The sequence below is a fragment of the Ailuropoda melanoleuca genome, chromosome 8 (genome assembly GCF_002007445.2).
Source record: "Ailuropoda melanoleuca isolate Jingjing chromosome 8, ASM200744v2, whole genome shotgun sequence".
Lineage (NCBI taxonomy): Eukaryota > Metazoa > Chordata > Mammalia > Carnivora > Ursidae > Ailuropoda > Ailuropoda melanoleuca.
The window spans coordinates 55470514-55483215 of record NC_048225.1 but is presented as its reverse complement, the minus strand read 5'-3'; the positions used below and the strand labels follow the sequence as shown (position 1 = coordinate 55483215).

General features: G+C 37.9%; 1 protein-coding gene across 4 annotated transcripts in view; it reads right to left on the bottom strand.

Moving 5' to 3' along the window:
- Positions 1 to 12702, bottom strand: part of FCHSD2 (FCH and double SH3 domains 2) — a 136158-nt gene that overhangs the window by 37861 nt on the left and 85595 nt on the right. For all 4 annotated transcript variants that reach the window (XM_034666394.1, XM_034666392.1, XM_034666395.1 and 1 more), the window contains one exon: positions 9030 to 9146. In XM_034666394.1, the coding sequence (XP_034522285.1) occupies positions 9030 to 9146 (117 nt within the window). The remainder of the gene's footprint in view (positions 1 to 9029; positions 9147 to 12702) is intronic.

Below are 12702 nucleotides of genomic sequence, written 5' to 3'. Positions count from 1 at the left end.
CTCGATCCCATAACGCCGGGATCACGCCCTGAGCCGAAGGCAGACGCTTAACCGCTGTGCCACCCAGGCGCCCCGATACCTTCAATTTCTAAAAATTAAATGAATATAGGGGCGCCTGGGTGGCTGGTTGGTTAAGCATCTGCCTTTGGCTCAGGTCATGATCCCAGGGTCCTGGGATGGAGCCCGGCATGGAGCCTGATTCTCCCTCTCCCTTTGCCCCTCCTCCTTTTCCTGCTCACTCTCTCTCTTTCAAATAAATAAAATCTTTTTAAAAATTACATGAATCTAAAGTACTGTTGTAAAACAACAACTAATAAAAAATGGGAAAAAGGGGCGCCTGGGTAGCGCAGTCGTTAAGCGTCTGCCCTTGGCTCAGGGTGTGATCCTGGTGTTACGGGATCGAGCCCCACATCAGGTTCCTCCGCTGGAAGCCTGCTTCTTCCTCTCCCACTCCCCCTGCTTGTGTCCCCTCTCTCACTGGCTGTCTCTGTCAAATAAATAAATAAAATCTTTAAAAAAAATGGCAAAAAGTCTCATATTTGCACATCCCATTATGTGTCCCCCCACCCCAAGATAATTACTGTCTCACCAATTTACATGTATTTTTTTTTTTTAAGATTTTATTTATTTATGTGACAGAGAGACAGCCAGCGAGAGAGGGCACAGCAGGGGAGTGGGAGAGGAAGAAGCAGGCTCCCAGCGGAGGAGCCCGATGTGGGACTCGATCCTGGAACGCCCGGGATCACGCCCTGAGCAGAAGGCAGACGCTTAACGACTGCGCTACCCAGGCGCCCCACATGTATTTTTCTGAACTATTTCTTATGTTTCGTTTAAAAAATAATAAAATGATTGGGTGCCTGGGTGGCACAGTCAGTTAAGCAGCCGACTCTTGGTTTTGGCTCAGGTCGTGACCTCAGGGATGTGAGATTGAGCCCCGCCCTCAGGCGCCGGGCTCAGTCGGCTTGGGTTTCTCTTTTTGCTCCTCCCACTGTGTTCTCTCTCTCTCTAAAAATAAATGAATAAATCTTTAAAAAAATGAGATCTATCATCCCCTGAACGTGTCTGAGACCTTTTTATAATTGTACAAATAAATTGACTTCATTCTCTAATCCACAGATGCAAGAGTTTAGCTGTATTATTTTTATTTACTCTTATTCTACTGCTATTTGAGTTTTCAAATTTCCCAGTATTATAAATAGTATCATACAAACAACCTAGTTAATGACTCTTTGAATACATATAAGAATATTTAAGATAAAAATACAGAATTGCACAATTTAATTTAAATAGACATTGCCAAGGGCACCTGGGTGGTGTAGTTGGTTAAGCATTTGACTTTTGGTTTCGGCTCAGCTCATGATCTCAGGGCTGTGAGATGGGGCCCTGGGTTGGGCTCCCCACTCAGCATGGAATCTGCTTGAGACCTTCTTTCCCTCAGCCCCTCCCCACCCCGCCCACACTCTCTCATTCTCTAAAATAAATAAATCTTTAAAAAAAAATTTAAAAAATAGACATTGTCAAATTGACCCCCAAAAGTTGTACCTAGTCCTCTACTAGTGTGTGACAGCATATTTTCCTGTGTCTCACAAACATTAGCTATTGTCAATCTTTAGCCTCTCTTCATTTTTCTAGTTTTTGTCCTTTTATTATTTATTAAACATACTTTTCTCAATATTAGTCCTTTTTCTGTTATTTATGTTATAAATGTTTGCTCTCATTCTATTCCCTTACTCTTAACTTTTTAAAGTTCTTTTGTTTTATAAGCTGTATATAGTCTTAGATCTATTCACCTTACCGAACCATTGTTATGTCTATATCTGAGTGCTGGGTCACATATTTTGGGGGGCACAAAATCATATCATCTAAACAATAACAGGTTGTACTTTTTCCTAATATTTGAACATTTTATTTTCAAATGAAACTTTCAAATGAAAATTATACTTGACGGTTGTCTTCATTTTCTATATCTGCCATAACAAATCACCATGAACTCAGTAGCTTTAAACAGTACAAATTTTTTTATCTCACAGTTCTGTAGGTCAGACATCTGGATGGGCTTGGCTGATTTTACTGCTCAGGCTCTAACAAGGCCAAAATCAAGTTGTTTTAGCTAGCTAAGCTGGCCCCTGGGGTAGAACCCATTTCCAAGCTCATTCAGGTTGTTGTCAGAATCTAGTTCCTAATAACTGTAGGACCTAGGTCCACACCCTAATCCTGGAACTGTTTATATGCAAAATATAATTTACAGATAAATTAGAGTTATGGAATTTAAGATAGGGAGATTATCCTGGATTACTGAAGCAGCTCAATCTAATCAATATGACCCCTTATAAGCAGAGAGCTTTCTCTCGCTGGAATCAGATGAGAGGCCAAAAAGGAAGTCAGGGAGATTCCAAGCACGGGAAGGATTCAATGCATCACTGCTGGCTCTGAGATGTAGGAGCCCATGTAAAAGGATCAGAGAGAGTAGCCTCTAGGAGATTAGGGCAGCCCCCAGCTGACAGGAAGGAAGCAGGGACCTAGGTCCTACAGTTAGTAGGAACTAGATTCTGACAACAACCTGAAAGAGCTTGGAAGTGGATTCTACCCCAGGGGCCAGCTTAGCTAGCTAAAACAACTTGATTTTGGCCTTGTTAGAGCCTGAGCAGTAAAATCAGGCAAGCCCATCCAGATGTCCGACCTACAGAACTGTGAGATAAAAAAATTTGTACTGTTTTAAGCTACTGAGTTCATAGTAATTTGTTATGGCAGATATAGAAAACAGACACAACCATCAAATATAATGTTTGCTGTTAAGTTTTAGAAAGATAATCCTTGTTTGGATGAAACATTCTTTATCTTGCTGGCTGTGACTTTTATTTTTTAATCACTAAGAGACAATGAATTTTATATGATTTTTGGTAATCATAGAACTTTTCATCTTTATTTGGTAAATGCACTTTATTATACTGATAAATTTTCTAGTGTTGAATCATCCTGGCACCCTAATTAGTCATGTGCTTAAAATATAACTGGATTCATTTTTTATTAAAATTTACTTAGCATTTTATAAGTTTGTTACAACTTTGTTAAAAATCAATGGACTCTATATGTGTGTGCCTATTTCTAGACTCTTTTTTTTGTTCCATTCATCTGTAAGTCCATTCTTACACCAATACTACATCTTGATTTCTGTAGTTTTATGTCTTGAAATGAGGTAGAGTAAGCCCTCCATTTTTTCTAAAGGTTTTATTTATTTATTTGAGAGAGAGAATGAGAGAGAGCACACAGCAGAGGGGGAGGGGCAGAGAGAGAAGAATAAGCGGACTCCCTGCTGAGCCAGGACCCTGGGATCACGACCTGAGCTGAAGGCAGACACTTAACTGACTGAGCTACCCAGGCGCCCCAGCCTTCCAATTTCTTTAAAAAGACTTATTATTATTTTGAGAGAAGAGAGAGAGTGTGAGCACATGCACATCGGGGGCAGGGCACACGAAGTGAGAGCGAGAGAGAATCCCAAGCCGGCTCCATGCTCAACACAAAGCCCGAAGTTCAACTGACTGAGCCAACCAGGTACCCCAGCCCTCCAATTTTATCCTTATTTTTCAAAATTGCTTTAGCTATTCTAGATCATTTGCATGTCCATGTATGTTTTAGAGGCATTTTGTCAATTTCTATAAAAACTCCTACTAGATGTTTGACATGGATTGCACTGAATAAATGGATTAGTTTAGAGATAACAGGTATTTTAAAAATGGGTGAAATAGGTGATGGGGATTAAGAGTACACTTATCATGATAAGCACTGAGTAATGTATAGAACTGTTGAATCACTATATTGTACATCTGAAACTAATGTAACATTGTATATCAACTACACTGGAATTAAAATTTAAAAAAAACCCTTCAGTTCTCCATGTTAAAAAATAAAAATAAAATAAAAATATAAACTTCTATTCCATTGGTCTACATGTCTGTCATGACAATACTACAATGTTTTGAATACTGTAGCTTTGCAATAAGTTTTAAAGTCAGAAAGTATGAGTCCTTCAACTTTGTTCTTTTTCAAGACTGTTTTGGCTAGCCAGGGTTCCTGGAGATTCCATATGCATTTTAGGATGGATTTTTCTATTTCAGCAAAAAAATATTTTGGGATTTTGATAGGGATGGCACTGAATTTGTAAGTCATTTTGGCGGGTACTGCCATCTTAATATTATCTTCCATTCCATAAACACAGGATGTCTTTCCATTTATTTATATCTTATTTAATTCCTTTCATCAGTGTCTTATAGTTTTTAGTGTACAAATCATTTGCCTCCTTGGTTAAGTCTATTCCTAATTATTTTATTCTTTTTGATGGTATTATAAATGGAACTGTTTTCTTAATTTCCTTTTTGCATTGTACATTGTTAGTGTATAAAATGCAATTGATTAGGGGCACTTGGGTGGCTCAGCTGGTTAAGTGTCTGCCTTTGACTCGGGTCATGATCCCAGGGTCCTGGGATTGAGCCCCACATTGGGCTCCCTGCCCAGCGGGGAGCCTGTTCCTCTCTCTCCTCCATGCTCGTGTGCTCTCTCTTGCTATCTCTGTCGCTCAAGTAAANGAACTGTTTTCTTAATTTCCTTTTTGCATTGTACATTGTTAGTGTATAAAATGCAATTGATTAGGGGCGCTGGTGGCTCAGCTGGTTAAGTGTCTGCCTTTGACTCGGGTCATGATCCCAGGGTCCTGGGATTGAGCCCCACATTGGGCTCCCTGCCCAGCGGGGAGCCTGTTCCTCTCTCTCCTCCATGCTCGTGTGCTCTCTCTTGCTATCTCTGTCGCTCAAGTAAATAAAACTCTTTTAAAAAATGCAACTGATTTTTGTATTAATTTTGTATCCTGCAACTCTGCTGAATTTGCTTACTAGCTCTAATAGGTGTGTGTATGTATAAGATCATTTCATTTGTGAACAGAGATAATTTCAGTTCTTTCTTTTCAATTTGGATGCCTTTTAATTCTTTTTCTTGCCTAATTTCTGTGGCTAGAAATTCTAGTATTATAATGAATAGAAAGTGGCAAAAGGCAGCATCTTTGCCTTGTTCCTCATCCTAGAAGAAATATTTTGAGTCTTATATCATTCAGTATCACTGCTTTTTAAACAAATTGATTATGAAATTGACTCTTCTCTCTTTCTGTCTCCAAATAAGTATCTTTCTTGTTAGATCACATATTATTCCACACAGATTAATGATGTTCTGTTCATTTTTTAAAAGTCTTTTATTTCTCTGTTTCAGTTTGGACAGTTTCTATTGCTATTTATACTTTTAAGCTCATTGTTCTTTTTTTGATGCCATCCAATCTATTGAATTTTTCATTTCAAATATTGTATTTTCAGCTCTCAAAGTTCCATTTGGTTCTTTTGTATATTTTCCTTTTCTTTCTTCAATATGTTCATGTTTGTTTTCTTTTAAATCCTTGAACGTATTTACTGTTCTAAAGTCCTTATTTGCTAATTCCATCATCTTTGACATTTATGGGTCTGCTTTAATTGATTTTTCCTTTGGTCTTGGGTTATATTCTCTTGCTTCTTTTAATATTTAGCAAATTTGACTCTTGACATTGTGAACACTATGTTTTTTTAATGCAATTTTTTTTGAGAGGGAAGGGGAGGGGCTGAGGGACAGGGAAAGAGAAAGGAGAAGAAGAAAATCTTAAGCAGGCTCCACACCCAACATGCAGCCCAATGTGGGGCTTGATCTCACCACGCTGAGATCATGACCTAAGTCAAAATCAAGAGTGGGACACTCAGGGATGCCTGGGTGGCTCAGTCGGTTAAGCATTTGCCTTTGGCTCGGGTCATGATCCCGCATCAGGCTCCTTGCTCAGTGGGGAGCCTGCTTCTCCCTCTGTCTGCCGCTCCCCCTGCTTGTGTGCTTGGGCTTGTGCTCTCTCTGATAAATAAATAATATGACCTCTGGGAATTCTTCAGCTTATCTCCTCTGTCATTCTCTACTCCGTATTGTGGAATTTCATCATATGCATGTGTGGTTTAGTATTCAGCAACAGAATAAAGGGGGGACCTATGTCAATCTTTAGAATTCTTCCTCTGCATCTCCATATTGTCTGGTACTTTGCCCTGAAATTCATGCCACTTCAGCCACTCTGAACTCTGAACTCTGTCGTCTCAACTCAGTGAGTCTGTGGTGCCCTGCTTAAGTTCTCCCTCCCTGCACTGCAATATACAAAGTGCCTTTAGGCAGAAAACCTGAGAAGTCATATGGCTACTAATTTCATTGTTTTTTAAGTGTGATCCCATGGTAATTTATCATGGTAATTTATCATGGCCAAAAGCAGAACTGGTTTTAGGATTTAAAAAACCCTTAATTCTGGGGCGCCTGGGTGGCACAGCGGTTGGGCGTCTGCCTTCAGCTCAGGGCGTGATCCCGGCATTATGGGATCGAGCCCCACATCAGGCTCTTCCACTATAAGCCTGCTTCTTCCTCTCCCACTCCCCCTGCTTGTGTTCCCTCTCTCCCTGGCTATCTCTGTCGAATAAATAAAAAAAATAAAAATAAAAAAAAAATAAAAATAAAAAAACCCCTTAATTTTGTTGCTTAAATTATACCTTACTAGATTAAAGCCTATCATAGGTCATGCTATTAAGAAATGGAAAAGTTGTTGAAATCTGCCTGTAAATCTCCTAGCAGAAAGACGCAATATGCCTTGACAACAGAGAAAGGAAGCAGGCTTTTTAAAATATCTGAACATTTACTTTCAAATACAAATGCTTTCAAAAAGCATTTTAATGAAACAAAATCTCTTTATGTGTTTTACATTTTGAAGTATAAAGCTGCAGTAATTAATCTAACCACTATTTATTGGACAGATAGTAGATAACTTATCTCTCTAGTTCACAAATTCTTTGAGATAAACTGTGTTAGAGGAACTGCATTCAAGAAGCCTTATCTGTCTGTGAAATCTCATTTACATGACCAGATTCTGAAATTTATACTGGAGTCTGACACCAGGTTTTGGGGGATTTGGGGTAAAGAGGGGAGTTTTATTTTGCATGCAAGAGGGGTGTAAATTGTTATAACCAGAAGGTAGACTGTAGAAGACTGTGTTTTTGAAAAAAGTTACTACAGTGTTTCCCACTCCACATGTTCTTCTAGAACCTTGCTATCTCCCTACCAAGAAATGGAGTTTATGTTCACTCTCCCTGAACCTGGACAACAGGCCTTTGTGACTGCCTCAGTTAACAAAAATATGACACAAGTAATATGATGTTATTTCTGAGGCTAGGCCAGAAAAAATAACATAGCTCCTACTTGGCTCATTCTTGGGACTCACCCCCTTGGGGCCCTGCGCTACCATGTAAGAAGTACAGCTAAGCTGAAGCCACTGTGCTGGAGACCATACGGAGAGACCACAGAGAGACTGAGATGCATGAGGAGCTCTAGCTGTTCTAGTTCCCAGTGGTTCGAGTCTTCCTGCTCCAGGAACCAGATATTTCAGTGGGGAAGTCTGTGAGGTGACTCTAGCACCAGTCACTATCTGACTGTAACCACATGGGAGACTCCCAAGAAGTGGCACGCTAAGTCCATCCAATCTCCAGAGTGCTAAGAGACAATTAAAAATGCTCTTTTTTGTGGCATTAAGCTTGAGGTGTTTTGTTTTGCAGCATTAGATTAGTGGAACATTGAACTCAGGATCCCTATGAGACAGTAAAAAGAAGTCAAAGCAGGCAAGAGGATATATGTACACACAGAAGAAAGGCCCAATGTTGGCGATATTAATTAATTTATGATTTTTGGTAAGTGAAACGATGGCACTGGTTGAGAGTGCCTATAATGAGAATAAAGAATAAGGAAAGATAGCCTACTAGAGAACTCTAAGGAATTTAAATATTTAAATATAAGGTGGAGAAAGAAGAACCTATCAAAGAATACTGGAATGGCCAGAGAGGATGAAGGAAAACCAGGACAATGTTAAGTCATAGATAACTAGAAAACAGAGTGTTTCAACACAAAGGGAGCTGTCAATTATGATGAAACTGCCAAGAGGTTTTGAGAAACAAAAGTGTCCATTTTGGATTTAGCAACACTGCTGATTTTGGCAAGTGTAGTCTGAATGAAGTGTGAGGGAAGGGAACATAGGAAAAGTCCAAATATTATGGGCTAAAAAATAAGTGTGAGATTAGGAAATATAGACATTAAATATGAACAATTCTTTTAATAAGTTGGATGTGAAGGTAAAGAAAAGGTTATAAATAAATGGAAATTAGAAAAAATTTATGATAACTTGTGCTTAGAGTTTAGTCTTGAAGATACATTTTCTGGTGTTTAATTTTACTTTTTTATTTATTTATTTATTTATTTTATTTTATTTTTTAAGATTTTATTTTTATTTATTTGACAGAGATAGAGACAGCCAGCGAGAGAGGGAACACAAGCAGGGGGAGTGGGAGAGGAAGAAGCAGGCTCACAGCAGAGGAGCCTGATGTGGGGCTCGATCCCATAAGGCCGGGATCACGCCCTGAGCCAAAGGCAGACGCTTAACCGCTGTGCCACCCAGGCGCCCCTACTTTTTTATTTTTAATTTAATTTTATTTAGCTCTTTTTTGTTAAGTAAACTCTATGGTCAATATGGGCCTTGAACTCACGACCCTGAAATCAAGGGTCTCATGCTCTACTGACTGAGCCAGCCAGGCGCCCCCTGAAGATACACGTTCATGGAATCTACAATTAAGTCTTCAAAAAATTTGTCTAGGGCATTGCAGGCTTTATTCAACACAGGCATGTCTCTTCTACTACCTGAAAGACGGTAATACACCATCACTAGCTTTTCTTAGGAAAATTTTATGGCAAACAGATAAATTACTGTGTTGCTGCTTGAAGGGCTTAAGGAATTTCCAAGCTAAGTAGATAGGTGAGAGCATACTGCTGAGTGGTTGAAATTACAGAAAAAACATAAAGGATATTTTTCACATTAATAAAACTCAACTCCTTACATTGGTTTGACATTTGACTTAAGCTAAGTGTAGCCTAAGACTCTCTATTACACTTACCCGTTGCTGGTGAACAATATTTTTGTGCTCACGTGCCACACGTGTGGCCCATTTTCGAGCCTCCTTGTTTAGACTGTGCTCCTCTGTGGTCCCAGTTTCTGATTCTAATTGTCGGCTCTACAACATAAGAGAGAACAGAGACCAAACATTGTTATGCTTACTGAAATCACTGCTGTTTTTAGGTGGGCCAGAGAGCCTTGTTTTTAGGTGGGCCAGAGAGCCTTCACTTAATCAGCACTCAAAACAAGCCAGGCTCCACTACTGTGGGAAGCAGTGTCTCATGTCAGAACATTAGCAGGACGGTACGAAACCATAAAAGGCCACAGGTTTTTTTCAACTTACACTGCTTAATATTAGAGCTACATCTCTAATACCATGGACTGATCCATTCTGGGTGTGAAAAAAGCTAGCTAAACAAAGAAAAAAAAAGTATTCATGCCAACCTACTATGACACTAAAATAGTTACAGAGGTAAAATGGAAACAACTCAATCATTTCAATGGGATTTAAAAAAAGAATTAATGGATAGAAGTGAAGAGAACAAAACAATACAATAACAGCAACATAACCTCTCTGTCCATAAAGATATTGGGTTTAATTTAGTTTCAGGTCCATCACCAATTCACCAAAAACCAATGGAAACAACTCAATCGTTTCAATGGGATTTAAAAAAAGAATTAATGGATAGAAGTGAAGAGAACAAAACAATACAATAACAGCAACACAACCTCTCTGTCCATAAAGATATTGGGTTTAATTTAGTTTCAGGTCCATCACCAATTCACCAAAAACCTTCAAACTAGGTTTTGCCCTTCCTCTGGACTTTAATATTGTACGAAAGACAGGGGTGCTTGATTAAATGATCAGTAAGGGTTTCTTCTGGCCCTAAAATATCATTATTCTGTTTCACAAAGAACAACCTGCAAAATCTAAATTAGCAATATTAATAGTTAACCCCTACTGTACAAAATATTCGAAAAGTGCTTCACATAATTTTTACAACAACCTTATGAGATGAGTTATACAACCATCTTACAGAAAAGGAAACTGAGGCTCAGAGAGGTAAAATTTCTAGTGTCTACCAGATACTAAATGTTACAGCTTTAATTTATACAAGTCTGATGCCAGAATCAGAGCTCTTAACCACTATTTTAATTTTCTCTAAACTCTTAAGAACCCATGAAAAAAGAATCTAATAATTGGGAAAGCAAACAATTTCTTAAATATGAATTATCCCAAGAGGATTTTAATACAAAAAAGAAGCAAAATTTTACAATGGAAAGATCTTAGAAAACTGACTTTTGCAAGGCCACACAACTCAAAATTGGTAGAGTAAGTAGAATTTGGATTAAAAACTTAATACTTCTGTTGGGGGGATTATAGGCAAGGTTCAAAAACTTTTACTCTATGCAGACATTTCAGCTGAAGCTAGATTATATAATGATGAACACACTGAAATAGAGCAAAAGAATCAAAATAAAAATCTAACCAATTTCACAATTATATTTTATTATTCTGATTCATTCTTTGGGCTATTAGGAACCTGTGAACCATCTCTATTATTATATTTTGCTCTGTCAAAGGATCTAGGCATATAAATTGTAATCCATTCTCAGAAGTCGGGTTTAAAATGTTAAACACTGGATACAGATTGCAAATGCAATCCACATAAACCAAAGGAATCTAATGTATAAATGAAATGCCAGAAACATGTATTCTGAAGAGCCCAGACATAGGTTTTTAAGTCAGGCAGACTTAGTTTTAATCCTCTCTATGTCCTTTATTATCTTTATGATCTTGGGCATGTTATTAATCTGAGTCTTAGTTACATCTGAAAATTGGTGAAAATGCCTATCTCATAAGGGTTAAGATAAAATGAGTTTATATTATTAACATTCTCTTATAGTACCTATATAATTAAGTATCCAATAAGTGGTAATTGTTAATGCTAAACACCCAGCTGAAAATTACCTGAAACAAAATCTTGTTATTATTAATAAAAATTTCAAATAATTCCTAGGTTCTTGCTAGCCCAAAGAATGCATCAGAAACAAGACTGAAGATATGTTGAAAGATCAAGGCAGATCTCAAACAGAATGAACTTATAGGGAACAGAATAGATGAGAAAAGAGACAACTGATGGAGAAATTTGATTTTTATCACTGAGCAACATTTTAGGAATAGGTAAGTGGATTTAAATGTGTACTGGCTGCAGATAGGTCACAGCCCTACTTGCTCACACATCCTCTCTACCTTTTTCCTGAGTATTTCCTGTGCTTAAGAGCTGGGGAGGTGAAGATAGGGCCTTTACCCCTTTCTCTTTGGGTTTACTATTCCTCAGATGGGAGTGCCCAACAACCAGGACAGACAACAAATGCCACCGATTGGGAGATAGGATTTTGTGATTCAAATTCAAATTAATTACTTTTTTTTCATGAATTCTAAAATCAAGCCATGGAAAGACATGTAGAAGCTACCTATAACTCGGGGTCTAGACAAATGCGAATTTCATGCAAGGCAAATACAGCCCAGGTGTTAATACACAAAGTAATGTCTAATGCCACCTCTACTATCCAAGATTGATACAAATCAGGATCTAGTGTAGACCAGACGGTGGTGTTAGCAGTGGTTGATCCTACCAAAGGAACTGCTAGTGACTGCTTCTTTTTGAAATGTCAGCTAATTTAATCCTTAGTTCACTCTTTTAATGTTTTTCCTTTATTTCTTAAAAATGTATTTGAAACATAAGAGAATAATAACATATATAAGCTATTAAGCACAAAACTTAAAGCACATTGTTATCTGTGAAGCAGAATATGAGAATTTAAAAACTAAAAATTCACTTATTGAACTTGATTATTTTTAAGAGAGACATATGTAATATCGCAAATTTTCAGAATAGTGGCACAAAAATAATTCAAATAAATTACAAACTGAAGAGAAATGCTATAAAAGAACTGTCCTATCAACTTCTAAGTATAGGAGAGGTAGTTTTTCATTTGTCATTTGTCAGCTTGGGTATTTGTTAAGTTAGGTCAACTAAATTTGATTCTTGAGATCTTTGGAAATGTTAGATTTTAGAAATCGTACAAGTTTTAGTAAAAAAAAAATTACAGAAGCATATGGGTCTTTTCCTGGAAAATAAATATAAATCTAAACACAAACCTATGCTGTTCCCTCTGGATAAAATAACTTCCTTATCGTTTTTTGTATTGTTCTTCAAATCTCAGTTCACACATGGGGGGAAGGGGTAGAGGGAGAGAATCTTCAAGTAGACTCCCCGCTGAGCACAGAGCCCAACACTGCTGGATCCCACAACCCATGAGATCAGGACTTGAGATGAAACCTAGAGTCAGATGCTTAACTGACTGAGCCACCCAAGCACCCCTTCAGTGGTTACCTTTGAACAGTGACAGTTCAGGTGAAAACTTTTTACTTCATGCTTTTTTATAATTAGAAAACTATAGAGCTATGTTATTTTTTTCTAAAAGGGTGCCATTGATTGCATATTTAAGCTCTGTGCTAACTGCTTTACATAATTTAGTTCTCAAAATAATCCTAATAGAGATTCTCAATTTATAGGTATGGAATTCTAGGCTTAGAAAGGGTAGGTGCCTTTTCTAAAGCCAGTTAAGTGGTGAATTTAGAGCTTGTATTGAGATCTCTTTGACTT